This window comes from Cimex lectularius, unplaced genomic scaffold (assembly GCF_000648675.2).
Source record: "Cimex lectularius strain Harlan isolate CLEC.00 unplaced genomic scaffold, Clec_2.1 scaffold61, whole genome shotgun sequence".
Lineage (NCBI taxonomy): Eukaryota > Metazoa > Arthropoda > Insecta > Hemiptera > Cimicidae > Cimex > Cimex lectularius.
The window spans coordinates 801,862-828,752 of NW_019392650.1; the positions used below are offsets into that span (position 1 = coordinate 801,862).

Genomic DNA, 26,891 nt, shown 5'->3' on the forward strand with positions numbered 1-26,891 from the left:
ATTCTCAGTTCTTGATATTTTGCATTCTTTATAATCTTTGGTAAAAAATGCTTGAAAACCAGCATGAAAGTCTGGATTTAGAGACGATTCTTTTTATTGCACCCAAAATAAGGGTTTTTTTTCAAAAAGATATTTTTGATCTCTATTTCTTTTTGGGAAAAGCTATTTGAATCTAATGGAGATGGTTTTTTTTTCGAATAAAATGTTTTCTGTGCTATGTATTTTGTTATTTCTCCACTTCAGAAAAACATAATCAACGAGATTTTCCTGAGGACGTAGGGGAAGTTGAATCGATGAAATTGGTCCCTACGTCGATGGATCCCGGTGGGGGAGAAGGTTACTCGAAGTCGAAGCTGGCGCTGGCAGCTGATCTTCGGCCTGCGCCAATCGTCGAAGGCTATCTGCGGACCTCAGTGGTGTCCTCACGTCCCGTCGTCCGCTTCTCCTCGCTCTTTTCTTGGAAGAGACAAAAAGTCAACCCACTTCGGCGAACGGTTCCCGGCATTCGTATCGACAGTCGCCGACCAGCATGAACTCCTTCATACCAAGGGCGTTTCAGTGAGTATCACCGTACGTTTTTACTTCCCGTCGAGAGATTATTTACTATTAAGGAGAGGCCGTTGAAAACTATTTTTGCCAGCACCGTTCTTTTTTTAGTCTTACATATCTATGTTGAAAATATTTTTTCCACGGAGCTTTCACTGTACAGAAAATCACTAGACAGATTTAAGGGAGAAACAAACAAGAAAATTTAAATTTCCTCTATTTTATTAATCTGTTAAAATAGTTAAATAAAAATTATTATGCTTTCTTCTTGCCTTCAGTTCACATAGAACTAAAAATAATGCCACTACTTGATATTGTATGTTTATTATATTTTTTGACACCGAGTGAACTATTTTGATAGATTAAAAACAATGCCATAACTTGTGTGCTGAAATTAAAAAAAATAAAAAAAATTTACTATTTGGTTAATTCAGTTATATCTACATTAGGCAAGCCTTATTCACTTGACAAAGGTACATGCTCAGTAGTTCCCCTTGTCTAGACATAGAGTCCACTCCAATTCATGATTGTTTTCAAGTTCTGAATATTTTTTGATAGCTATCGTCCAGAGTATATGCTGGTGAAATGTAGGCGACAGGTCTGGAGAGTATCGATGATGTAAATTTTCGCGACCAATCCCTGTTAGTTTTATTCCTGATGGGCGAGTGTTATTATAAAGGACAACAATCACTTTCAATTAAAAAATCCCTTATGTTGCTGTGGTCGAGTATTACCCTGGTCTTTTTGATTCACCTGCATCAAAAGTTTCAGTTTTTAATGAAACCTGTTCAGGATGGTACTAGAGGTGTCCTGTCTCAGGATATATGCACAAAGGCACATCTTGGTAGTTACCCTAGACTCATAGGTTCAACTTGATTAAAGACATTTTTCCGGTTTTTAATATTTTTCTGCCTATGTTCTTATTGTCTAGAGATGTAATTATATACCTACAAAATGTATCTGTTAGCGAAAGTTTAAAATGTTTCAATTAACGAAGCCTATATGAAAATGTTTAAATTCCGGGGTGACTAAGGTCTCTTGTATATATGTAATAAGGTGTCTTCTCTCAGGACAATAAAAAAAAAGAAAAAAAATTGTGTTCTCAACTGGTCAAATAGTTAACTCCAATTCCAGACATTTGCTGCTTTTGAATATATTTCTGCCCAAGCCTATTGTCCAGAACTGTAATGTAAGTCATATAATGAGTTGGACAGTTTTCAGTATTTTTCTGCCTGAGACTGTTATTCAGAACTCTGAAATCTGTTGACAACAGTTCTGGGGGGTATGAAAGATGTAGCAAAGTTTTTCAATTTACGTCATTGATTTTTGCATTGTTGGTAAGCGTTATCCTAAGGATAGATGAGCAGTTTCAATTAATTAATCGTGTTAATAAAAAGGCCCTACTTTTTAAGTCATAAAAAGGAGTCAGCTTTGATTTGTGACTGTCAGTTTTTCATAATTATTCTGCTTAAGTCTATTGTCTAAAGCTGTAATTATATAAGAACCTGTAAAAGTTTAGTGAGAGGTCTGGAGAATATGGAGGATGTGGCAGAATTTCCCGTCCATTAATTTTCTAATGGTGGGTGACTGTTACCTCAAAGAACAGGCAGGCCTTTTATATTTACTAAGCCTGATTTGAAAACATTCTTTATATTGGAAGTCATAAAAAGGGATCAGCTTTTTTCATAACTTTTTCAGTTTTCATTATTTTTCAGTTTAATTCTATTCTTCAGAACTCTGAAATCTGGTGGCGAAGATCTGGGTAGTATCTTAGCAGCATCTTTAGCAAAGTTTCCCAACCAAAAGTCCATTGGTTTTTGCATTGTGACTGATCCTAAAGGACAGATGAGCCAATTTTAATCAACTAATTAACTAAGCCTGTTAAAAACACATACTTTGAAAGTCAAAAAGGAATCGGCTGTAATTCCTGACTTTGTCAGTTTTCAGTATTTTTCTGCCTGTCAGTCGTTCAGAATTCTGAACTCTGTTGGTGGCAGATCGAGGGAGTATGGAGGGAGTAGCAAAGGTTCCAAATACTTTTCCATTACTTTCTACTGTGTGGGTTGGCATTATCTTAAAAGTCAGATGAACCTTTTCAATTAGCTAAATCTGTGAAAAAAATCTTTACTTTGAAAATCATAAAAAGGAGTCAGCTTCGATTTATGACTTGGTCAGTTTTCAACATTTTTTTGGTTGAAAAATATGAAATTTGTTGGCGAAAGTTCTGGGAAGCATGGAGGTTGTTGCAAAGTTTGCCATTAATTTTTCCCTTATAATTTTTTCAACATGCGAGTGTTATCCTGAAGGACTATTTTATTGAACTAAGCCTGCATATAAATTTTTAAGTTTCAAATGATAACAGTTCAGAAATGGCACTATATCTCTCCTGATACGATTTGAGGTAGATGCTCAGTACTTTGACAGTCCATTAAATTAGTATGTAATTTTATTCAGTTGAAAGTCAGTTAGTTCTTCATCAGGCCTATGTCTTTGGTATGAACACCTAAAATTATTTATTGTTCCTAATTTTTTCTTGTGATTCTATCTGACTGATGGATATAATGGATCAGCAGGATGTTTAAGAAAGAAGTAGACAAATGTTCAAGTTTATTGTCTCAAAATAATATTTTAATCAATGAATAAAATACTCCATTAGATTCACTAATTTCGTGGTCCGCTTGAACAATTAATACATTACAATTAATTAAGGTTTTTAGTTGAGATGAAAAAAAGTTAATGGCACAAGAGGGATTCGAACCCACGACCTTCGATATGCCGAGATACGCCGTATTGAACCTGTCACCGTATTGAAAAATGGCAAAAGAAGGGAAAACTCATAAGGTGGGGTTGAGATGGGGAGTTGATGTCCGAGTGGATCGAGGTCACGATAGCTCAGGTGGTAGAGCAGCGGTGTATCTAGCCGAAGGTCGTGGGTTCGAATCCCTCTCGTGCCATTAACTATTTTTCATCTCAACTAAAAACCTTAATTAATTGTAATACTCCATTAGCTTCAATTTCCCTCTTCAAATAATAAACAAGTTTGAAAATCGTTCTTTCTGGAAGTCATATATAGTCACATATAGTCAACTTTAATTCATGACTATATCAATTTTCAAAAATGTCCTGCCTTAGACAAGATAGAAGGGAGATGATGTTAATTTTTGCGGTGTGCAGGTAACCGTTATCTTGATTATTAGTATCCAAATGTTTAAGTTTTTAATTAATGGCACAGTAGGTCTTTCCCATGACAAAATTATGCACATCTAAAATGGTATAGATCTCATTTGAACTGAGGCAAAAAGCTCATAGTGGAAAATAACTTTGGCAGTAAAAATGCCGAGTCTTTTTTCATATAGAGGTCAGGTTTAGGATATTTCCAAGGTTCTTCATCAGGGTAAAGCCTTATAATATAACATTATTTGACAAGTCCTTTTTTTAAATATCACAGTTGATGATTCTAGCCAAAAGAGGATCTGTTTTTAGATGTGAAGGTAGTACCCATTTATCTATCTTGTTTTTCTTTTCCTTATTTTTTATGGGGTATCCAACAGCAGAGGTTATATCAACCCTTGGTTCCGGTGGTTTTTTAAATGTTTTGACATTAAACAATTCCCGGTAGTTCACACAAGAGATAACTTTGGAAGCATTATAAAGAAAGTAAATCACATATTCAATTTTATTAACAGCTCAATTAAAATTTTAACTCTTTTATTGTCTTTAAAACTCTAGTTCTTCCTGTTTTTGTAGTCTTAGTGACTGGTACGGACCTGGAATTCTGATCTCAACTCTTTAAGTAGGAATTGGAAGATATACTGAAAAAGTTCTTATGCCTTATAATCCTTATGACTTTATGTGTGATCTTACTGGACTTGAAACCTTGTCTTCTAGGGCATGTAATGTAAACAATTTAGTTAATTATTCTGCTCAATTTCCATATTCCATATAACACAAAGGAACAGCGGACTTCAAAAAATAACCTGTCACCATTAATTATTTCGTTTTCTAGTTTTCAAACTAATGGACACATTTAACTCTCTATTAAATGAATTTACTTTGTTCATTTTGAAATACCTTTATGAAAAAAGTACCAAGGATCCTAAAATTGTACAAAATCATTTTTCATCAAAAGTCCAATATTCTATCAAAAATATGGATTGTTTTGTTTATGAAAGGTAAGGAAGAAGTTATAGATAAATGAACAAAGTACCAATTTATGTAGCTTTTCCACTTTTCCTCTAAGGTTGGGGTTAAAATTCTAGATACAAAATTTTATTTAAGACAGTTTTAATCTTTGATTTATGGTAATAGCACACAATTATTTGCTTATTGCAGTGATATTATGTCAGTTCTATAAATAACTTAAAGTATTTTCTCCTTCAGTATTTTGTTGCTTATCTTCAGTTCAGTTCATTAATAAAAACCAAACATATTCTGTGCCTAAAGGGTTCATACATTGGCATTTTCAAAATTGAAGCACACAATTATTTTGTGAATAGAAGTTGTTTTAAAATCTTTCTAATTGTTTATGGTCACAAAACTTTTTAATTCAATTTAAAGGCGATTTAACTGCAGTTTTCTTTATTAATTACACTTGAAGTCCTTTATTTTTTATTGCATTTAAAGGAACACAATGATTTTTTGTTTCATCATGCTAGTTATTAACTTTGACTCAATTAACAAGGTTATTGGATAAAGTAGTATGCGTTAAAAACAACCAGTTCTCTATCACAATGGAATTATAATGTAAAATTAAGATAAGGAAGTGAATCAATCATCTTGTTTCTTTCAATGTGCCTCTATTGGAAAACTAATGACAAAGAAATTTCAAGAATGTTACCAGTTGACAATATAAATGAATAAAATTCATAACAGTTTAACAAATAAAGTTCACACAACAAAAAGCAATTTCAACAGTTTGAGAGTTGACATTGTAAATGTAGATGCATGGTCAATAATATGTATATCATTGCAATAATTTTTCTTAAGGGTCAGGAGTTTTTTCATTACTAAGGCCTACTGCTTGTTCTATTTAAATTGTTATATAACTCAATTTTACTGAAAGACCTTGAATTCAAATTTATTCCATTCATAACAACTGAAACCAATAATTAAAGGAAAAAGGTAATTCATGTCAGTCATAGAGGAGGCTTTAATGTCTCATTAACGATGGATATCATGGACGAGGTATCACACCATTTTACGCTTTTTTCCCAATAATTTTCATATAAAATTCCAAGGCGAGGATGCCGGGATTCAAACTCAGAACTGCTAGCTTGGCTAATCAAAGGTTCAGATGTTCGAACAACTAATTCCACCTAAAATAAATGGAATTATACATATCACATGTGGCAGTGTAACTTAAAAGACTTAAAAGACTGTTTTTTATTTTTATTTATTTATTTAATTTATTTTTTTTTACAGGCTCGGAGCTGGTGGAAGTCGGGCAATCAGAAATGGAACTCTATTCAGCAAAATTGAAACTGTAACTCCTGCCTGGAGTATGGTTTTGCGAGGGTACCATGAAGCGACTGGGGACATCATCTGCCCGGCGATGATCCAGGGAATTGACCACTTGAGGGATCCTCGTTTGAACAAGGTGAATTATAATTCTTTATCTAAGAGGCCAGCTATTGTTTAAATTAGCAAATTTATGCTGTATTACTACTGAAGTTAGATTAAAGGTGTTGCCATGTGTTTTTTTTTCTTTCCTGTTCAGCGAGAATTAATTTTTTTAATAACTGAACTATGAAGCTTTGATTACAGGCAGTTTATAGTGTTTACATGTTTCTTAAAATCTGAACACATTACAGCATGATATATATTTAAAAAAATCTATTTATTACAATTGGACAAACTTGTCCAACCATTACGAATCATTATATGCAAGAGATTAGTTAAATTTTGGTTTCACCTAGTGGTGTCTTTATTGGTTTATTACTAGGGGTGTGTCAGTGGCTGCAACATTTAGGCATTGACCCAGCTGTAAGGTAAAGTCCCAGGTTCAAATCCAGTGGCCCTGCATTCGAACCTGACATACTTACAAATGGGCTTTTTCAAAAACACTCGTACCCTGAGGCTTCATATAACTTCGTGGTTCAAATACCCTCGTTTAAAAAAAAAGTTGAAAATGATTTGTAATTGACCATTATGCTCAATGCAAGACAATCAATGTAATTTAATTGTACAATGTTTTGTTGTTAGAGCTTAGCATTTTCTTTAACAGAAAGGCAAGACCCAGGTGCAGCAGATAGTAAAGTAATTCCTGTCTTACAGGAGAGCTTAACATTTTAGTTATACCTATTGGGTGTCACGGTCAAGGAGTCATCACTTTGTAATTCATTTTTCATACTAAAAAACCATGGGCTATGCCAGGATTCAAACTCAGGACTGCTAGCATAGCAAATACAACTCATCCTCACCACTCAGCCACTGCCCATTTTTTAAATTTATTTTTAATTAAAGCATTAAGAGCAATGTAAAAAAATTGATGTAATTTAATAATACAATTTTTTGTTGGTAGGGCTTAGCATTTTCTTTAAAAGAAAGGCAGGCACTTGGGATCCATGGTCTGATGCCACCTAGGTTTAAGACTCAGGAGCAGCAGATAGCAGTTTGCAAGTACAGTTTATTCAAATATCAAGAAGATTTGAATAGATATCTATATCTGGCTGAGCTTCACGTATGTCCAATTTTTTTCTTAATTTTTTTAAAACAATTGTTCCATTAATTATTTTGTATTTCCAGGATAGAAATGAAAGACTCTACTTCAGACTTCTGTCTGAGAATGTCGAGGAGCTCATGCCGATTGTGTACACGCCAACTGTCGGGTTGGCTTGCCAGAAGTTCGGCCTGATGTACCGAAGGCCAAGGGGGCTCTTCATAACGATCCATGATAAGAACCATGTCTATGACATTCTCAGGAACTGGTACGTCTTTTCAGCAATGAGCTGAGCTGTTTATTTGAACAAATTTGCCAAACAGGCCTGAGCCAGATGTGAGGGCAATAGTGGTGACTGATGGTGAAAGGATTCTCGGTCTCGGTGACCTAGGAGCATGTGGTATGGGCATACCTGTCGGCAAGCTGGCTCTGTACACAGCCCTCGCAGGGATCAAACCTCATCAGTGTCTGCCAATCACCATTGATGTAGGAACTAACAATGAGGTTAGTTTGAATCTAGTAAAACTTGATGTAAATTATTTATTTTAATTTTTTGAATTCTACAAGGCATGTTAGTTTGTTTTTAATTTATTTGTGTATATCCTTTCAAATGTAATAATATTATTTATGGATTTGAGATTTTTTAAAAATATATTTATCATTTATTCTAAATAATATTGCTTATTTTATTCTCTTTTGATTTCTAACGTCTAAAATGTTTGTTTATTTGCTTAGAAACTTCTTCATGATCCTCTTTACATAGGTTTGAGGCAGAAGAGAATAACTGGACCAGCTTATGATGACTTGATTGATGAGTTTATGGAAGCTGTTGTAAAACGTTATGGACAAAATACCCTCATTCAGGTATTTCATAGAATCAAAATCTATAATTACATTTTTAATTATTTTATTATGCGCGTTTCAACAGTTTGAAGACTTTGGCAACCACAACGCTTTTAGATTCTTGGAAAAGTATAGGTACCAGTATTGCACCTTCAATGATGACATCGAGGGTACGGCCTCAGTGGCAGTTGCCGGCTTGCTCGCTGCGAGGAGAATAACTGGGAAAAAAATTTCTGAAAACAAATTTGTTTTCCTCGGTGCTGGAGAGGTATTTATTAATTTTTACAAAGTTGTGCCGATTTTAAGTACATTTAATGCAGGCGGCACTTGGCATTGCAAACCTTTGTGTCAAAGCAATGGAAACTGAGGGTACATCAAAAGAAGAAGCAGTCAGCAAGATTTGGATGATGGATATCGACGGTCTTCTGGCGATTGGAAGGCCCGAAGGAAAACTTGAAGGTTAACATTTTAATACATTTAAATATAGTGTGATTTGAGAAAATGATGTTTATTGTTTTTAAATTAATTTTTAGGACATAAAGCTACCTATGCGAAAAAACATGCTGTCGTTAAAAATCTTCTAGATGTAGTTAAAGAAGTGAAGCCTACAATTCTTATTGGTAATTGTTTTATGGCTTTTAATTGATTAATTTAACCATAGATAGAAAGTTTAGATTATGCGATAGAACATGCCTGAATATTTTTAAAAGCAAATTTTGACTTTATTTTCTGACGGTTTTAGGTGCTTCAGCAGCTGCTGGAGCCTTCACCCCTGAGGTCCTTCAGGAAATGGCCAAGAATTCAGACAGGCCTGTTATTTTTGCATTGAGTAATCCGACAAGTAAAGCAGAGTGTACAGCGCAAGACGCTTACACTCACACTAAGGTGAGATGTGACATTAGACATTACTATCATAGATAGTAGATCACAATTAAATATAGGATTTTCCACACCATCTGCTGTTCTAAAAGTCTCCACTGATATACTGTTAGTAGAAAATTACCATTCTTTACCTTCGCGATATTTCTAAAGCCTTTGATACCATATAAACGTACTTCTTACTAAACCTTAATCTTTCTCCCACAGTGTCTTCTATTGTTTCACTCTATTCTGCTGTCCGTTTCCAAATAGTCTCCCTTCCAAAGACGCCTCAAACCATCTCTCCCCTGTCACTTCTGGAGTCCCTAAAGGCTCAGCAACTTGGCCTTACTTTCTTGCTGTTACATTAATGCCTTCCCTAAATACATACGGTATTGCTCCCATCACCTTTATGCAGATGACCACCTCCTGTCTTACAAGCTGCAATTTTAAAGGGCTGGAACACCTTTAACACCTTTACAGATTAAGTTAATGATTAGGTATAGGACGATTCTAATAAAGCTATATTATAAAACAACTGTAAAACAAATACATCTAATATATGTTATAAAACAAACAATTTAGTAAAATCAGTTTATAATTAATAAGGACAAATACATTAAACAAAATTTATATAAAATAAAATAATAAAGTAAAAGTATAAAATTAATAGAATAAAAATTTAGGTACACATACAGAACTAATAAAACAATTTAACAAAAATGTCAAAATTAAGACGGTAAAAAATATAAATTTTTCAACTTATAAAACTTATTAACTGAAGGGAAAAAATTATAAATTTTTGTAATTACTAACTGGTGAAATAGTTTTATGGGGACCGCGGTAGCCGAGTGGTTAGCATGAGAGACTCTCACGCCGCGGTCGTGGGTTCGATTCCCACCGTCGCCTCTGGCCCTTTGTTCCCGATAACCCCCAATTTGAACACACAAGAATTCGTACTATGGCTAAATATGCAAGATCATAAGGCCAATAAAAAAAAAAAAATTAAAAAAAAAAAAATAGTTTTATTCTTCTGAGCATCATCTTGCTTGTCATCGTCAGAATCAACACATTCTAACATAGCATGAATTTCCTGATTGGTCATATTATTTTAAATCATACACCTTTTTAATTTTTTTTTGCTACGTGAAGTTTCTTCTTCCTATAAGAAAAAAGGGGATCAAGAAAAAACAAGAATTGATAAAATACACTTTGTAATAAAATAAAATAAAACACTTAAAACTGTTAAAAGTTTAAAAACCACACCTTACATAAAAATTATAAATCAGTTTATTTAGAAAAAGTATGTGCTACTCTGTTTTATTTTTTGGCTGGGGTACTGCCATCTCAATACTACATACATAATTATAAATGTGTGATTTGTCACTAATGAAAATTATGGAGACAATTGTTTTTTCTCCAAGATGATTTTAAAAAAGCACACAAAAAAATACATAACAGAAATTGCAAAAAATACGAATTTTAAATAATTTTGAACTTAAAAGTTTAATTTTTAAATGTGTGGTGTTTAGTGACCATTAGCCAATGATTAACTCACAACTTCCAAATACTAGTTTTTAAATTTTTTTTTGTGGCTTTTTTTAAGTTGTTATAATGAAGAAATCTGTATTATGAGAAAAATTAGCTTTATTTTTATAGAACTGATCTTATTTTTAACAATCTGTGAAGTGAAGGTCACTTGTCAAACTGTGCACTAAAATGAAGCCAGTGGTGGGTGGATCTGAAAACGATGAACACAGGTCGAAACCAGGCACTCAACTAGATCTAAGGGTAGAAACTCTTTGAAGGAGAGGACATCACCAATTCACTTCCCGAGATTAAATGGTCCAAAATCTTGGGGTTTGTGAACAGGTCCAAGAGGTTTATGCAGGACACGTGAGCCGACCAAGTCCCGGACCTTTTAGGGATGGGGTACGAGTCTACCCAGGCATTTAACCCCTCGGGTCTTGGTTGCCAACCCTGTAAAATACATATATATAAGGAAACTAGAAACCAAAGGGAATTCATAAAAACCCAGACCCACCACAACAAAACGAAAATAAAGAGAGAGCCAGCGCCAGGAGGCACTGGCTGGGTTCTTTAGCTTGCACAACCAACCGCCAAGTGGGCTGAAAGTGTTAAAGATAAGCTTAAATGTCTTATGAAGTGTGTAAGTCAAGGAGATCCCACATGATTGATTTGTACACCATTTTAAGTGGTTCCTTCCTACCTAAACCAATACTTCCTTGGCTTCTCCGAGGACCCCAGTCCTGTCCCTCCCCTTCTTACCTTTAGATCCTTTTTGTATCCTGGTGCACTCCCAAAATTGCTCCATCTCTACTCATCTCTATCCTCCTAAAAACAACTACTGTGTTCAGTCATTACTTCCTCATCCTTACCTCCATCCTATGGAATCAACTTCCTTACTTATATGCCTAGCCCAAATTATAAGCCCATTTATGTCAGGTTTGAATGCAGGGTCACTGGATGAGCACCGTCTCAAGGACTTAACTGTTGTGGCTACCAACGCCCCTATTCCCCCACTTTATCTTTTAACTAAATTATATTTACATGTGTGGTGACCGTTAGTTGATAATTATTCAGAAATCGTGAGATACGGTCTGGTGTGATGTAGGTTTCAGAAAAACATTTTCTTTATCGTGCCAATGTTTTGATCTTTATTGAGATCATCTTCAGGGCTGGGATTTACAAACATTGTTTAAATTTAACAAATACATGTAGGATGTAGAAAAAGGTGAATTTATACAATGCAAAATATATTTTTTATATTCAATCAAAGTATTTCTATTCACTCAAAGTGTTTGTCTTCTGTGTAATTGTGCCATTCTTGTGTGTCGTGTTGAGAGTGCCAGTGAGAAATTGCTGTTTTATGTTTATATATGTTGGATTTTGAAGGGGTGGGAAAGGAAGTCGGTATAAAAAAGACATTTTTGTATAAGGCGTCGGCTTCTTTTCACCTCAATCCAACATATATAAACATAAAACATCAATATCTCACTGGCACTCTCACACGACACACAAGAATGACACAATTACACCGAAGACTAACACATTGAATGAGTAGAAATACTTTGATTGAATATAAAAAATATATTCACTAATTTCGTGGTCCGCTTGACCAATTAATATATTACAATTAATTAAGGTTTTTAGTTGAGATAAAAAATAAAGGAGGAAAAATTCAAAAGGTTGAGATGGGAAGTTTGTGTCCGAGTGGATGGAGGTGATGATAGCTCAAGTTGTAGAGCAGCGGCGTATCAAGCCGAAGATCGTGGGTTCGAATCCCGCTCGTGCCATTGACTTTTTTATCTCAACTAAAAACCTTAATTAATTGTAATAAAAAATATATTTTGCATTGTATAAATTCACTTTTTTCCACATCCTACATGTACTTGTCAAATTTAAATAATGTACATCCTAGGCCCTGAAGATAATCTAATAAAGATCGAAATGTTGGCACAATAAAGAAACTGTTTTTCTAAACCTACATCACACACCAGACTGCATCTCACCATTTCTGAATAATTATATTTACAGGTGGGTCTCATATGAAATATGCTGCCTCAGGTAACGTCTACGTTATGCAACCAACACAGTGCCTAGTTTCACCTATTATGTTTTTTGTAGTTTATTATTTTAAGTTTCTTATTTTCTTTTGTAATGCAGCAACATCTACAATAAAGTTGTTTTGTCATTATTTAAGGCAGTAAGGGTGAAAATTCATTAAAAAAATAAAAATAATAATTTATAATAAATTTTTATTAATAAAAAATATACACAATAAATTTGAATTATTTACAAACTAATTGTACAAACACATACAAACTCCACAGTCAAATTTTCTGTCACCACTGTTATGGCCTGTGCATGTTCTCCTTTTACCTTGCTGTACAGCTCTTTTGCTGATTTGCCCTTTTTGTCCCTCAGACATTAAAGGTAGAGTAGGAAAACGGCCAGTAGGAGGATGAAGGACTGGTCGCGTTGGTTAGGATATTCTCAAAGCACTATAGACCATTATGTCCATTTGGAGGTCGTTCAGCTTCTAGAAGAGGCGAAAGGCCAATTTCAGCATCTTTCGACAAGTGACAATTTTTACCTTATTCTTCATTTGACAGCTCTCTCTTGTAAAACTCAAAATTTTAGCAAAAACTAATTTTAAAAAATTGATAAAACCCTGAAAAATAGAAATACATTTTTATATTTACATTATAATAATTTAATTTCTTTAAAAATTAAGTTACTTACAAATGAAATGAAGAGACCAATAGCTGACGAAAACACCAAACTGTTAAACTTTCAGATGCTTTTCTTTTCAAAACTTTAAAATCACAAAATATATCAGCATTCTATCCATCGATTCTGTGATGATATGTATAATAAAAATAATTAAATCTAACCTTTAAAAAGCAAAAAAGTCTAAAAACAATTTCGCAGCCAATTTTCTCAAACATCAATAGAACAATACCAGAATGACGCAAAAATGGCCTGGGATCTCTAATGAAACCCCATGCTCCATGGGGAAGTCGGAATCGGGGTCTCATATGTGGGTTATTAGCCCGGTCTCTTTGATTACCCCTTGTCCTTAACTTGGCACTGAAAATTTTTAATTATCTCTTTTTAGCTTAATTTCCAAAATAGGGTGATTTCTCTTTACATGTGTTTATATGTATGCTTAGCTTATCATCATATTCATAATTAATTATTCAAGAGGATTTTAAGTCCCACAATAAACTTTTCATTTAATTTCATTAAATATTTTAATTTTTTTTCTCTAGGGCAAGTGCATTTTTGCATCTGGCTCCCCATTCGGCACCGTCAACTATGAAGGAAAAGTGTACAAGCCAGGTCAAGGAAACAATGCTTATATTTTCCCAGGTGTAGCACTCGGGGTCATCATTACAGGCATCCACCATATCAATGAGGAGATTTTCTTACTTGCTGCTCAGGTGCATTAATTAATATAAGAAAAAATCTTTTAATTATCAGCCCACTCTCATTTCAAATAAATTTAAACAGCTTGTTTATGTTGATACTGATATGAATACGTATGAACCATATTGAACAACTAAATTTTTTTAGTGTGTTGCTGATCATGTAACAGAACAGGATTTGGAAGCTGGAAGTCTCTACCCACCTTTAAATAAGATCAGGGATTGCTCAGTTGACATTGCTGTACAGATTGCTCAGTATGCCTACTGCAAAGGTAATTTCATTCAAAATTTCTAAAATATTATATCATAATTAACTGAATAATTTTTTAGGCATTGCGTCAACTTATCCTGAACCAGTTGACAAAGTGTCTTTTGTCAAGTCGAACATGTATGACTATTATTATGACAGCCCATTACCTGTTGTTTATAACTGGCCACCAACTGATGAGTCTTACGATCACTCATCTGCTATTGAGTCTGGTTTCAGCATAGCACACTAATGTGTTCCTTTATTGCTAGTCTTCATCTAACCCGAACGTATTCGCCACCTAGTATTATTTCTATTAAAAAAAAAAAAAAAAATTACACTGTTTGTTAAGATGTTATTTATTCAGTAGAGCACTCAAATTTTGATTGAAGGCAATAAATAAAAAATAAACTGTTAAGGAGGTTAAAGTATACAATTGAAGGATAAATAATTACAAAAAATGTTAGCATTATAATAGATAATTAATTTTAAATTTTTAAAGTAACAAAATTGTGATTTGTTTTCATTTGTAAGTATTAATTGTCCAAAGTTATCAGAAAAAATATCCTAGTTTCAGATCTTTTGTAGTATTATCTATACTTATGAAATTAAGTAAGAAAGTCATTTTTAATATTAATTGTTATGTTTTACAGTATTAAGGACGAGATTAAATTCAAAATGAAAAATTAGTTGACAAAAATTTAGGAAATTTATTTATTTCTATTTATTAAAGACTGAGCATGGTCTCTAAATAGTCAGTTTTAATCTTTGTATTATTGTTGTACAAAAATATTTAATTGTTGCAAAAACGTTATTAAACATACATTCTACTAACATTTTGTTTGTGTTCCTAAATTTCAAATTATGCCATAAAACAGACGATGGTGCTTTGTTGGGTTGGAGTTTTCGAAATGGAAAATGAGCATTTAATTATGTATTGAAGAGAGGCTGTTTTAAAAATTTGGCTTCTTATTTATATTACATTTTTGTTCATTTGAAAAAAGTTTTTTTTTTAAATTATTAAACACTGTTAAATATATTGTGCAATTCGGTAGTCCATTAAATTTTGATCTGACCCTTTTCACCTTTTGCCATTTTCGGATGACTTTATGCTGTATTTTGCTACTGTCTCTTTTGCTATTTATAAAGAAAGTCATGAGAAGTATAGAAAATCAAGCTGGTCAGCATCTTCGATGTGGAATTCTTGAGCAATCTGATCGCAGTGAGATTGTTGAACAGGATGATAAAGAACAATCATTAAAGACAAATTTAAATCTAGAATAAAAAGTTAAAATTGTGTTTTTCAAATAATATAGGAAGATAGTGGTTTAGAATCATGTATAAAATAAGTCCAGAAATTCCAATGGTTTTCCAAATTCAACTGGCTTAATTTAGTTCAGATTTGGAAAAGTGTCAAGAAGATCTTTTTGAAAAAAAGTACTTTACTGTTGAAATCTTGAATTTGTTGAAGTGCCATTTACGGCTCAAGGTACATGCCATGTGTACATAAGTTGTACTGTCAGGGTCCATTTTTTATAAGTTTTGGACAGCAAGTAGATTTTTCGACTAATCATGAATCAGTCCACAATGTGGATAGAAAAATTGGTAATATAAATGATGATTTGGGTCGACTGAAACCACATTTGGTACCATTGTTAATTTGGAATCAAACTTTGATAAGTTTTAAAACATAAAGAAAATAAAAGTACTAGTGTTTAAATCAAAGTTTTATGTTATAATAATTATATTAAAACTATTTCTACTGATAGATGTGTTTTTATTTTTCCCAAAATAATGTTTTTAAAAATAATTTATTTTTAGCTTGTACACAAGATGTAAATTAAGCCAACATTGGGTATTGTAAATTGGCCGTACTGCAGGAAAGAGTAGATATGTAAACTGGGCATACTAGATATACCATCCGCAGAGCAAAGAGAGAAAACTTTGGCAAGTTCTGTGGAGAAATCTCCTCAGCATCAACGGCAGCTAGACTGCATAAAGTAGTAGCAAAGGATAGAGTAGATTTAAACTGCCCTGAAGAAAGAAGATGGAAGCTACACAAGAAGCACAAGTAATGTTACTTCTGAGTACACATATTCCAGACAGTACTACAACCAATTCCTGGAAAATAGAGAATAGCAAGAGTAGGGAAAAAGGCCCTTCATTACCCAAATCCTACATACCAATAACAAGTTTCCTATTACAAGCACTAGAGAAGCTGACAGATAACCGTATTGACCACTCCATCACTGTCACACAGAGCAGGATGACAATCAGAAATTGCTCTACAAGTCAACCAGTGACCTGAAGGAAACACTAGAAGCTAAAGAAATAGCAATCTGCGTGCTCATCTCCATTGAAAGAACCTTGGTTAATTCATCTCATGCATCTATGAAGGCTTCTCTTGAGAAAAAATATATATTGATCACACTATATCTTGATGGATTGGAGAAATGTTAGAAACAGGAAAGCTGAGACAAGCATAAAAGAATATTTTATTCAAGTTAGTCCAATCAAAGGATGTCTGCAAGGATGGGTTCAATCTCCTAATGGGTCTAATGGATGACGAACTGCTTGGACTCTGGATCTGAAAGGGATAAAATGCCAGGGCTATGTAGATGATATAGACCTGACTGCCAGAGAAAAATTAGAAGAAACACTGACATAATCCAAGAAGGTTAAAAAATCACAGACAAATGGTGTAAAACTGCTGGGTTAGGGACTAACCCTGACAAAACAATCATAGTTGCTTTTCTTGAAAAAGAAAATGGATCACATGAGCCAGACTCAATAATATTGTGATAGAAATGAAAAAAGAAGCTTTGAGTCACTTAAGAAAGTGACACGAGCATTATTGGTGTGCAGAAGAATAGCAAGAAAAACATGAGACAGACCTTGCTATGGATGTGCACCATGATGGTGAGACATATCCTTAAATATAGCACAATTTCCTGGGCTGATAAACTAAAGCAAAAAACAAAACATGGAGAACTCACAAAACTACTGAGACTCGCATGTGTTTTTTTGCATTACTAGAGCAATGAGAACATGCCCTATAGATGGTATAGAGAAAATATTGGGATTAATCCCCCTCCATTATATGATATTGAGGATAAAGGAGAGATAGTAACAGCCTAATGAAGGAATATCCGATACTCATGGCCCCGAGAGAGGATATGAACAGGATGTTTTAGTTCAAACAAAATTTCCAAATAACTCCAAATACCAAAAATAATAGGAAGAAGGGAATGGTACCATTTGCTGGTACATGAGGGCTCGCAATAACAGAGGTCATATCAACCCTCGGGGTGCCAGTGTTTTTGAAAAAACGCCTAAACCATTGCGGCCACCGATGCCCCCAATGTCCCTATTCTTAAAATGTTTTACCAGAATGTTAGAGGTATAAATACTAAACTGGATGTAATAAGTAAAATGATTCCTATTACAGATTGTGACATTTTTGTGTTAACAGAAAGTTGGCTTTGACCTGATGTTAAAGATATGACTTGGTTTTTATGAATGACAGGAAAATTACAAGCAGTAAAAACATAGGAGCTGTGTTAGTGGTGATTTGCTAGAACATAATCTCAATTATTTTACAAGTTCCTGATAAAGTGTCTTATTAGCGGCAGCTAAAAATCTTCTATCCTACCACAAATTAAATGTAAAAAAATAAAATACAATTTCCCTCTTTGAGTCTTGTCATTGACTTTTTGCACCAGTCGTTGATAAGCTCAAGGTGTTCTTGGATGTTGTAGGTTGCTTGGATAGGATTCAGGTTACTGATATTTGAGTACTCATTGCTGCACCTCACTCTGAAGCAGCAGTCATTTAAATAGGATTCCATACTAAAGTAATAAGGTTTGGGTAGAGTTTAAATTTATTAATGCCTGGTGCCAGACCCCATCAAAAGCCTGGGCCAGAAACACATCCAATACTCTTTGTTCTCTAGAGCAGACGAAACAGTGTCAACAACTCTTAAACCTTGCTGGAACCAAAAATAATTCAATTTTTTAAAATTATGTTTGTCTTTTTTATATTTGTGTCCAATGGAAATCCAAAATGTGACAATTGTATTAGCTCAACCACTAATTTTTTGATGTGTACTGAGGCAAACCATACTTTTGATTTACACATTTAGAAATAATAAAACCCTTAATTAAATGTGATATACAATTTTTCATTTTCCTAATGAAATTACACAAATATTTTCTAACCTCTAGGAAAAAAAATAATGTTTTTAATTATTACAGCCTTTCCACTGATTGCAAAAAGTCGAAAAGTGCCCTATAGGTCAAAAAATAGCAGATAGACAAACCAAATTAATCAGAAACAACCAAGCTACAGGTTCAATATTCTGACGTCCTTGAGGAAATCCCACAATTATTCTTGTTATTGTAGCTTCTATGCTGGAAAAACTGATATTATTTTAACATCATCAAATATTGTGAGATTTCTCCTTGTGATAGTCTGAAATGTAATGAACCTGTAATTTATGTACGAAATATGCCGAATTTTTGCGAATTTACAAGCTTTATCAAATAATTTTTATATGTGCTTTATTATTCTATGCAGTTTTCTAAGGAACATTTTATAATCAAATCACAAAAATGTTGAGGAAAGAAACTCTCCTAATAAAAAAGCTAATATTTCAATTTGTTGTCGGGAACAATAAAAAGAGCAGTAACGTGAATAATACTTTTAATTATAAAAGGTACAATACACAAACAGGTGTCGGTGGAATAACTAACGAAGTAACAACTTCCCTCTACTACAGTTACCTGTATTATCAACATTCATTTTATAAATTTATCTGCCAATACCATTGGCCCTTAAAAACATTTCGAGGACTGGAAGCGCGCGTCATTATCCACTTTAATGGCTAGTTTTGAAAGTGAATGGTTCCGTGTCGGCTTCAGACGAGAGGATGCTCTTTTTGATTTCCAAGGCTGATCCTGCCACGTGAGGAAAAGTTAAAGGTCGATGGTTCCTGGTTTTAAAAGCTCAAAGGAACTAAGACGAAAGGAAGACAAACAGAAAAACTCAAACGTATAAATAATTTATTGGAAAAATATTGAATTTAGACCACATCGTATGAACGTAAAGGTATTTTTTGTTCAGGAATTCATCAGTTAGCATTGCCTCCGGTGCCGGAGACGATCTGTGCAACCTGCTGCTGGCAGGTGTTGAATTTATAATTGAAGTCAGGGTTCAAATTGCCCCTGCAGCCGTACCCTCCGAGCATGTGGATGGCCGCGTAGTCAAAGCAATCGACAACGCCGTCGTTATTGCAATCCTGGAAAATAATTTTTTTTTAAAGTTTATACAAAGGCCAACAGTGCAAATCTGCAGTGCTATTCCATTATTCCAATCTCCAGGCTTTCACGCTTTTACCCAAAGGGTTTGTACATTCCTTAGTTGCTGATGGACGTGAAAGGAAGTCTCTATTAGAATGTAAGGTATAGAACTGTTGGTCCTTTATCGCATAGGTCATTGATAAAAGAATAAATTTTGTGTTAACAACTAACCGACGCTACAAATCCGAACCTTATATAGGTCAACTATGTATCGGTTAGACATTTAGATTAATTAATTCATTTATGTTTAGTGGTCTAATTGACTATATTATTCTTTCAATTAATTATTCTTTTTATGCAAGGTCTTGGTTGAGGTGCAAAAGTTAGATTCACGAGCGGGATTCGAACCTACGACCTTCGGCTCAAAACGCCGCTGTTCTAACCGCTTGTCACGATTACCTCAAGTGTTCACTATTACCTTTTATCTTACATAAAAAAGAATAGTTTAGATTAGTAATATTTATGAAGTGGGCTTTATTGATATTATAAGAATAAATACATTTTAATAATAAAATAATTACTATTTAAAATGGGAAAATTGGTTCCAAAATAACTACGAGAAAGCGCATAGCTCGACATATTGCTGAAATTCTTCTGCCTGACAAAAACCCGAGGATGGACATACCAAAATGATCATAAACGACGAAGCTACAGGTTTTAACCTCGGAAACTTCTAGAAGAAATTTTGTAATTTACATATGATTTCATCATCATAATAAGCTTGTGTAAAAACCACTTACACCAGCCCAAAAAAACAAGGCCTGGATATCAGTAAACAACCAAACTTCATGGTCATCACCCAGCGGACTTAAAAAAAGTCACAATTTATTAATTAATAAAAACGATTATGAATACCCGCTTTTGTAAATTGGCAGGTTAAAGTTATGAATTTTAAGATACAAACACGAGAAAGCGCACAGACCAACACACCGCCAAACAAAAACCAAACGATAGACATATGTATTAAACGATAGAACAAAATTTTTTTGAAAGGATTTTATTTGTATCCTGCACATATTAGTACATATTACAAATGTGATCACAAAACGTTTTTTTTCACTCGGACACAGCATTAACACTAATGCTAGAGGTGCAGCCGCCCACAGGCTCATAAATGGACAACTATCTGCAAGGATAGGCCATGTAAATAAAAATGAAAACTGAAGGAGGAGATTCAGGCATTAAGCATGCCAATCGATGCCACTACTCCAAAATACAATTTTACCAACACGTAGAAGGTACCAGAACGGGAAGAATGGGCCAAAGGAACACCGCTAAAGGCAAACTCCTACTGGAACACTGATGGCTGCAAAGCCGAGGGCACGGGAGCTGGAGTCTTCGGGATGTATCCAAAGACCGAACTGACGGCAGGTAGGTATATATGCTACAGTTTTCCTAAAAACGGAAATAAAACGGCTAGGGATACATTCCCGGAAGATAGCCATCTTCTCTGACAGTCAGGCAGCACTAAAGGCCCTAGCCTAATCCGAAATAAAGGCAAAAAGAGTCTGAAACTGCATGGAGGCCCTGACAGAAGTCAGTGGCAATAATGACCTGACCTTGGCATGGGTCCCTGGGGAATCAGGGCATAGAGGCAACGAAAAGGATGTCATATAGACCAAAGAGGGGGCCAACATGGGCTCTCTGATCCTACTATGGTTTAGCTGCCTGCCACAAAAGGGGATACAAATAGATCCTTAATGAGTCAAAAACCTGGTGAAACAATACCACAGGCTAAGAGATTCCTAGAAGGACCATCCGCAAAACTTACAAAGGATTTACTGGAAGGCAACCGCAACCGAACTAGGATACTGGTTGGACTCCTGACAGCAGACAGGGCATTGCCACTTAAGAAGGCACATGCACCGGATAGAAGTACAGACAGAAGAAATACTTGATACTGCCAGGAAGAGGAGGAGACCGCAGTACACATTTTATGTTTCTGTGAAGACCTATGTAGGTGGAGATTCTTGCAACTAGGACAGAAAAAAACCACAACCAAGATCCTCACTAAGGGGCCGCTGGCAAGGCTATGGAGGTTGATTAACAACCTGAAGCTGTCCAGTGTGTTATAAAAAAACAGGGGAGCACAATAGATCTACTCAGGTCGAGGTGCAGAAGGCCTTGTAGCAGCCTCTTTTATCCCTATCCCTGTCTGACTTCCAAGAACTCGTGGGCGCACCTATGTCTGAAGCAGTGGTCGCTTAGATAGGATTTCAGAAAGGAGTGGGAAGGAAGAAAGCGGAAATAAAACTTGCTGTGCCAGTCCCTTTCAAAATTCTGCACTACGTCTAGGAACACACCCAAGCAGCTCTTTATTTTCTAGAGTAGAGGAGATAGTGCCGACAACTCTAAAACCTTGTTGATGATGATTTTATGAGTAGTACCTAAGATGAGATTAAGCAATTTAAAAGGAGTCTTTCAAGGATTTGCGACTGGAGAAAAAGATTAAACTACAATCTATATATCGATATTGTGTAAATTGGCAAGATAAAATCAAGAATTACTCGAGTAATGTCCAAGACTTTCTGTTTGTTTCTATTCTGCTCAACCATCATTTTTTCACCAAAATAATATAATAAAGCTATATCTAAGATACCAGAAGTTCTTATTTCGAACATGTACGTAATGTCGATGGAGATGCCATTTCTCTTCCTTTACTACTCTTGTGCGTTAGTGGAATAACACCTTGAACGGTATGTCGTATGATTTTTTATAAAAGCACGCGTACGCCGTCGGACTGTATCTGTCTAAATTTTCCCAAGGCGAGAGGAAAAAGGAAAGGGTATAATTCTACTTTCTTCCGTTCAACTCCGTTTTTATATTGAAATTGTTTCTGTTTTCCTTGTCTCGTTGGCTGAGCATACCCAGAATTGTTACAGAGTATTAATAAAACAATTACAGGCTTCCTGTTTGTTTCCGCTCTCTGAACTAGATTGTTACGACGCAAATCATACAACGAAACAAAAACAGGTTAAATTATATTGTGGAAACTGATTTTAATGGTGAAATTTCGAAGTAAATGGTGAATAATATCTACTGTTTGGCGGGTAGATTCAAAAATAGCCAAAGGCTTTCTTTATGTTGATTATGATCTATGTTAAACATTATTATCAACCTTCTATAAAACTTTGTGCATCATAACTGACAAATCATAGAACGCTTGGAGTGAAAATATTCGCGATAAATTATAGAAATCAAAATCGAAATAAACACTTGTGCCTCCACCATCAAAGGAAACCGAGGACCTGACACAATACTGTAAAGAAAAGACCTACGGTTAATCATTGGAGCTGATGCTACGTCGCACAATGATGTATGAAACAGCAATAATCTTTGTATTATTAATAAAAGCTTTGAACCTAAATTTGTAATTAACGGTAGACAAGAAATTATTGATATTACTCTAGCTACCCGCTGTATTGCAACCAGTGCAGTGTCTGGGGAGATATCAAACTGAGACCATCGACACAAGGAAATCACACTAATGTTTAAAACATATAATGTGGATCGAAATCACCGAAACGCAAACTGGGAGAAATTCGGCGAGCTGCCGGGGGAAAATAACTAACTAGCAGGAGAATCTGCTTGTGGAATGACAAACTGGAACTAAGGAAGAAAATTCGCAAACTATGGAATGGAGAGAAAAAACCCAGGGAATTCTGAACAATACAGTAAAACCCTAACAGGATACAATACGAAAAGGCAAAACAAGAATCGTAAAGGAAATATTGCAAAAAGATCCACAAAATTCTCGCCAAAGAACCCCATTGGAACTATAAAATTAATTTACTAGGAATTAAACTAGTCAATGAAAGCACCCAAAATCTCTGGGGAAAAACAATAACCTGACCTAACCGCTTGGGTACGAGGACACAAAGGAATTTTTGGTAAAGAAAAAGCAGCCACACTGGCCAGAGGAGATCTGCAAGGCCATAAATAGGTCCTGAGCCTATACTTGGGACAATAAAAACCAATTCAGAATCCTCCATCACAGAATGGATTCAGAAAAGACAAAAGGGTAAACTCTAGGGGCGCAAGACATAGTAAACGTATGCTAAAAAAAACCCTCACAAGACTGGCAAATTTTGAACTAAGGAACTAGGAAGTACAATAAGCCAGAAGGCGTATCGTCAAAGCTATATGTCTTGGGGTAGTGAAGAAGATTTGTGGGGTTAAGGTATTAAAAAATTACTATTTTCATATTTGATCCTAGAATTAAGAAACGAAAATATCGTATAAAGCATGAAATATTAATGTTTTGTCCGGGAATGTCGTCTATAATGGCAAAAGTAAAGAAAAAAATCGAAGAATGAGTAAGAGACACAAGGACACTTCTTTGTTCGCGCTGTGATTCTCGCGTTTAAATGCGTGAGTAATTTTTTTCGCGCAATGAAAACCCAGCTTAAGGTCGGAGCAAATTTTTTATTTGCAATTACGTTATTCTCCGTAGTACAGGGGAGAAAGAGTTCAAATCATAGAGCCAAAGTAACATTTAAAAACTAACATAAGTTAAGAAGACAGACATTCACAGAAAGAAGCGAATAAAAAAGCCAAAAAAGACGCCAAGAAAAATAACTACCTCTAAATTAAATACCATTTCTTGCTGCAATAATGAAGATAATAAGAAAGTATCTATTAGCATAAAGTTAATATTTTCATAAACCAACTACAAGTTATTATTTAGCTACTAATTAAAGTTAATTTTCCCTGTGGCTGTGGGTTTTTTTATAATATAAAATCATAAAAACGACTTTTTAAAAATACTTCTCGTATATTTACGGGCTCTTAGAATGCTTACAGGCAGTGAACTATTTATGTTAGCTGTGTAGGCGTTTGTCAGTTCGTCATTCGTCCTTTCTTACCCGTTGTTCAGGGTTACTCGTACCCGGTGGGCTTTGGAGTTTGTGGATTAAACGGTTTTCCGAATCTGTTGCGAAATCCCTCGTCCTTGGCACCGTGCAGATCCGGATCAAGACGAACATTCGGGTTCATCTTGTCTATATTAAATATGCTAAAACAAATACAAGGAAACGGAAAAGCAAATGAGAAACTCATGAATTTGCGTTTTGAAACTAACCGTTTGAACAATATCCACCAGAATGAACTCTAAACTATTTTTTTAAATATAATTAAGAACTTTTAAAACAACAAAGAATCCATTTAGTATCATGAATCAGAATGAAAATAGGTAACATTTATTGTGAGAGCAATATCAGAGAGGCTAGGTCTGATAAAAGCGATACTATCGTCTGATCGTATTCCGAGCAAACGAGAAACAAATTAAACAAAAAAATAACTGATAAAAGGATCAGAAATAAGAACAGTATGCAAAAAATAGCCTCAACAAGATGGCATTATTGATATATAAAATTGTGCATTTACAAACTGCACACATGTCCTGTTTTCTAGTTAAACCCCTTGTTCTATTAACTTGTATTTGTTTGTATTTTCTAACTTTTCTAAGAGTTGCCAAGTTTTCACTGAACCCACTGATCACACCGCTGGATCGCGTCTTTTGGGTTTTCTTGTGTTTTGTTCAGCCGTCCTTGATCTACACAGAACGTTTTTATTTAATGATTTAATTTTAAAGAAATTTTTTATAAACTTTTAAAAGTTTTTATTAAGTGGTTATATAACTTGTTTTTGAACGGCTTTATTATTTTTTTTTGTGTTTACTTGTTTTCCGTGTCATTCGGGCAACGATTTATACTCGTCGTGCTCGGAATCTTCTCTCCTCCAACAAATATACAGATCTGAGATAATCTGATGTATAATTCATAATTACAAAATGAAAAAAAAAAAAATTAGAAAACTCTGCTCTTCCTTGAGAACCATCTCTAACTAGATCCAAATTGGAAAATTGGCATCATTTTGTACCTTTATCTTCTGAACCAAATTTCCCTCGAACGCCCTGACCAAATTTAAAGAATACATTTTTATGCACTCATTGTTTCATTCTTTTTCGAGGAAATTTTACCTTTGAACTTTGATAATGTATTGTTAAGAAACATAATGCCTTTGTTCTTGTTTCCACTTCTGGAAAATTGTGCTCCCGTTTGGATTTTATAAATCCATTGAAAATAGAGTACATCGTATTTATGGGCGAATTATATTTAAAAAATTCAATTGTGCTAATTAGTTCTTGGGACAAAATATCTCTGTGCAAAAAACCTTTCAGTGAGCCGATTATTATTGAATTATACTTTACTGTTAGGTTTTTTTATATTGTACAAATTCTTATGTAAAATCATAAATTGAATAAGAATAAAAAGGATAAAGTTTATGACGTTAATAAAGACTTGAGAAAAGTATAGTTTTTCTTTTTGCAAAAAGTACTATTCCAGTAAAAAATTTAAAGGCCCTTATTTTGGTATTTGTATTCCACAAACTGGCCAGTATTGTTGTTTTTTTGTAAAATAAATTTTTCAACTGTTGTTGTTACTCATACCAGCATGTTTCTCCCCTGTAGGTTAAATTAATTAATTTAAATTGACCTTTATCTTAGAAATTTGTGACGAAAATGAAAGCTTATCTTAATTGTTAAGTTTATGTGAATTAATGACCAACGTTTAATTTGTTATTATCACGCCGCGGTAATAAAGTTGTATATAAATATACATAGAGATTCACACAAACATAAATACATACAGTAAGAAAAAATAAAGAATTCCGTGGTAAAATTTTGAAGCAAAACAAATTTTAGGGAGAGACAGAAACAGGAAAATATTAAAATGGATATCTTTTTGGGCGGAAAAATTTTTTCAGCTAAAGGGGCGGATAGGGTCAAGTTAAAGTTACGTTGGACTTAGATTAGGGTTAGGGATGGATTGGGTTGGAAACGGCAGTTTTTCCGTGAACATATGAAGGACAAAATATGCTTCTTTCTTTAATTTTATTATTAGGAATGCTCATTGAGAAATATAAGGTCCGGGACAAAAAGATAGCCCACCCAATATTTTTTCTCTTAATCAATGTTAACCATTGATATAATTTTTTTAAATTAATATGTAATGTATTTTTTATTAATATGTAATGTATTTTGAACCGATTTTCTCCATTAGGAATTGGAAAAAATTAATTTGTAAGAATTAATAAATAATACTTGATTTGGAGTGAGGCAAAAAGATAGCACAGTGAACAATAATAATAAAATTCTTTATTAAAACACAATTAAAATAACACAAATTAAATTTAATATCCTGTATATGCACCACCTTTTTCTAATGCAGCAATCATACGATTTAAAAGCGAGTCAAAATGACGACGAATCATCTCTTGTGGAAGTTTGGCCCACTCCTCCTGAATTGTTTTTTTGAATTCTTCAACGCCCTGAAATTGTCGGCTACCGCTGTAAACACTCCTAGCAAGATGCCCCCATACATTTTCGATGATATTAAAATCCGGGGACCTAGCCGGCCAATCTTCCT

The 26,891-nt window shown here is 34.3% G+C and overlaps 2 protein-coding genes and 2 long non-coding RNA genes across 4 annotated transcripts in view; 1 reads left to right on the forward strand and 3 right to left on the reverse strand.

Moving 5' to 3' along the window:
* Positions 1–353: 353 nt before the first annotated feature.
* LOC106672671 (NADP-dependent malic enzyme) lies at positions 354–14,940 on the forward strand. Its single transcript, XM_014404270.2, has 13 exons — positions 354–558; positions 5,968–6,142; positions 7,067–7,225; positions 7,291–7,472; positions 7,528–7,708; positions 7,940–8,068; positions 8,133–8,315; positions 8,368–8,506; positions 8,581–8,667; positions 8,790–8,932; positions 13,702–13,872; positions 14,006–14,129; positions 14,188–14,940. The coding sequence occupies exons 1-13, from the start codon at positions 530–532 to the stop codon at positions 14,355–14,357; spliced, it is 1,872 nt and encodes a 623-aa protein (XP_014259756.1). The 5' UTR covers positions 354–529; the 3' UTR covers positions 14,358–14,940.
* LOC106672672 lies at positions 12,688–13,687 on the reverse strand. Its single transcript, XR_001341293.2, has 3 exons — positions 13,324–13,687; positions 13,172–13,244; positions 12,688–13,100 (listed from the first exon to the last, which is right to left on the reverse strand). It is a non-coding gene; the product is annotated as an uncharacterized LOC106672672 (long non-coding RNA).
* Positions 14,941–19,147: 4,207 nt separating the features above from the next.
* The window catches only part of LOC106672655, a 10,966-nt gene continuing 3,222 nt past the window's right edge, over positions 19,148–26,891 (reverse strand). Inside the window, exons 3-4 of the mRNA XM_024230594.1 lie at positions 24,955–25,015; positions 19,148–19,416 (exon numbers count right to left, since the gene is read on the reverse strand). Of these exons, the coding sequence (XP_024086362.1) occupies positions 19,233–19,416; positions 24,955–25,015 (245 nt within the window). The 3' untranslated portion in view covers positions 19,148–19,232. The remainder of the gene's footprint in view (positions 19,417–24,954; positions 25,016–26,891) is intronic.
* Positions 24,216–26,100, reverse strand: LOC112128452. The gene is made up of 2 exons (XR_002911017.1): positions 24,542–26,100; positions 24,216–24,475 (listed from the first exon to the last, which is right to left on the reverse strand). It is a non-coding gene; the product is annotated as an uncharacterized LOC112128452 (long non-coding RNA).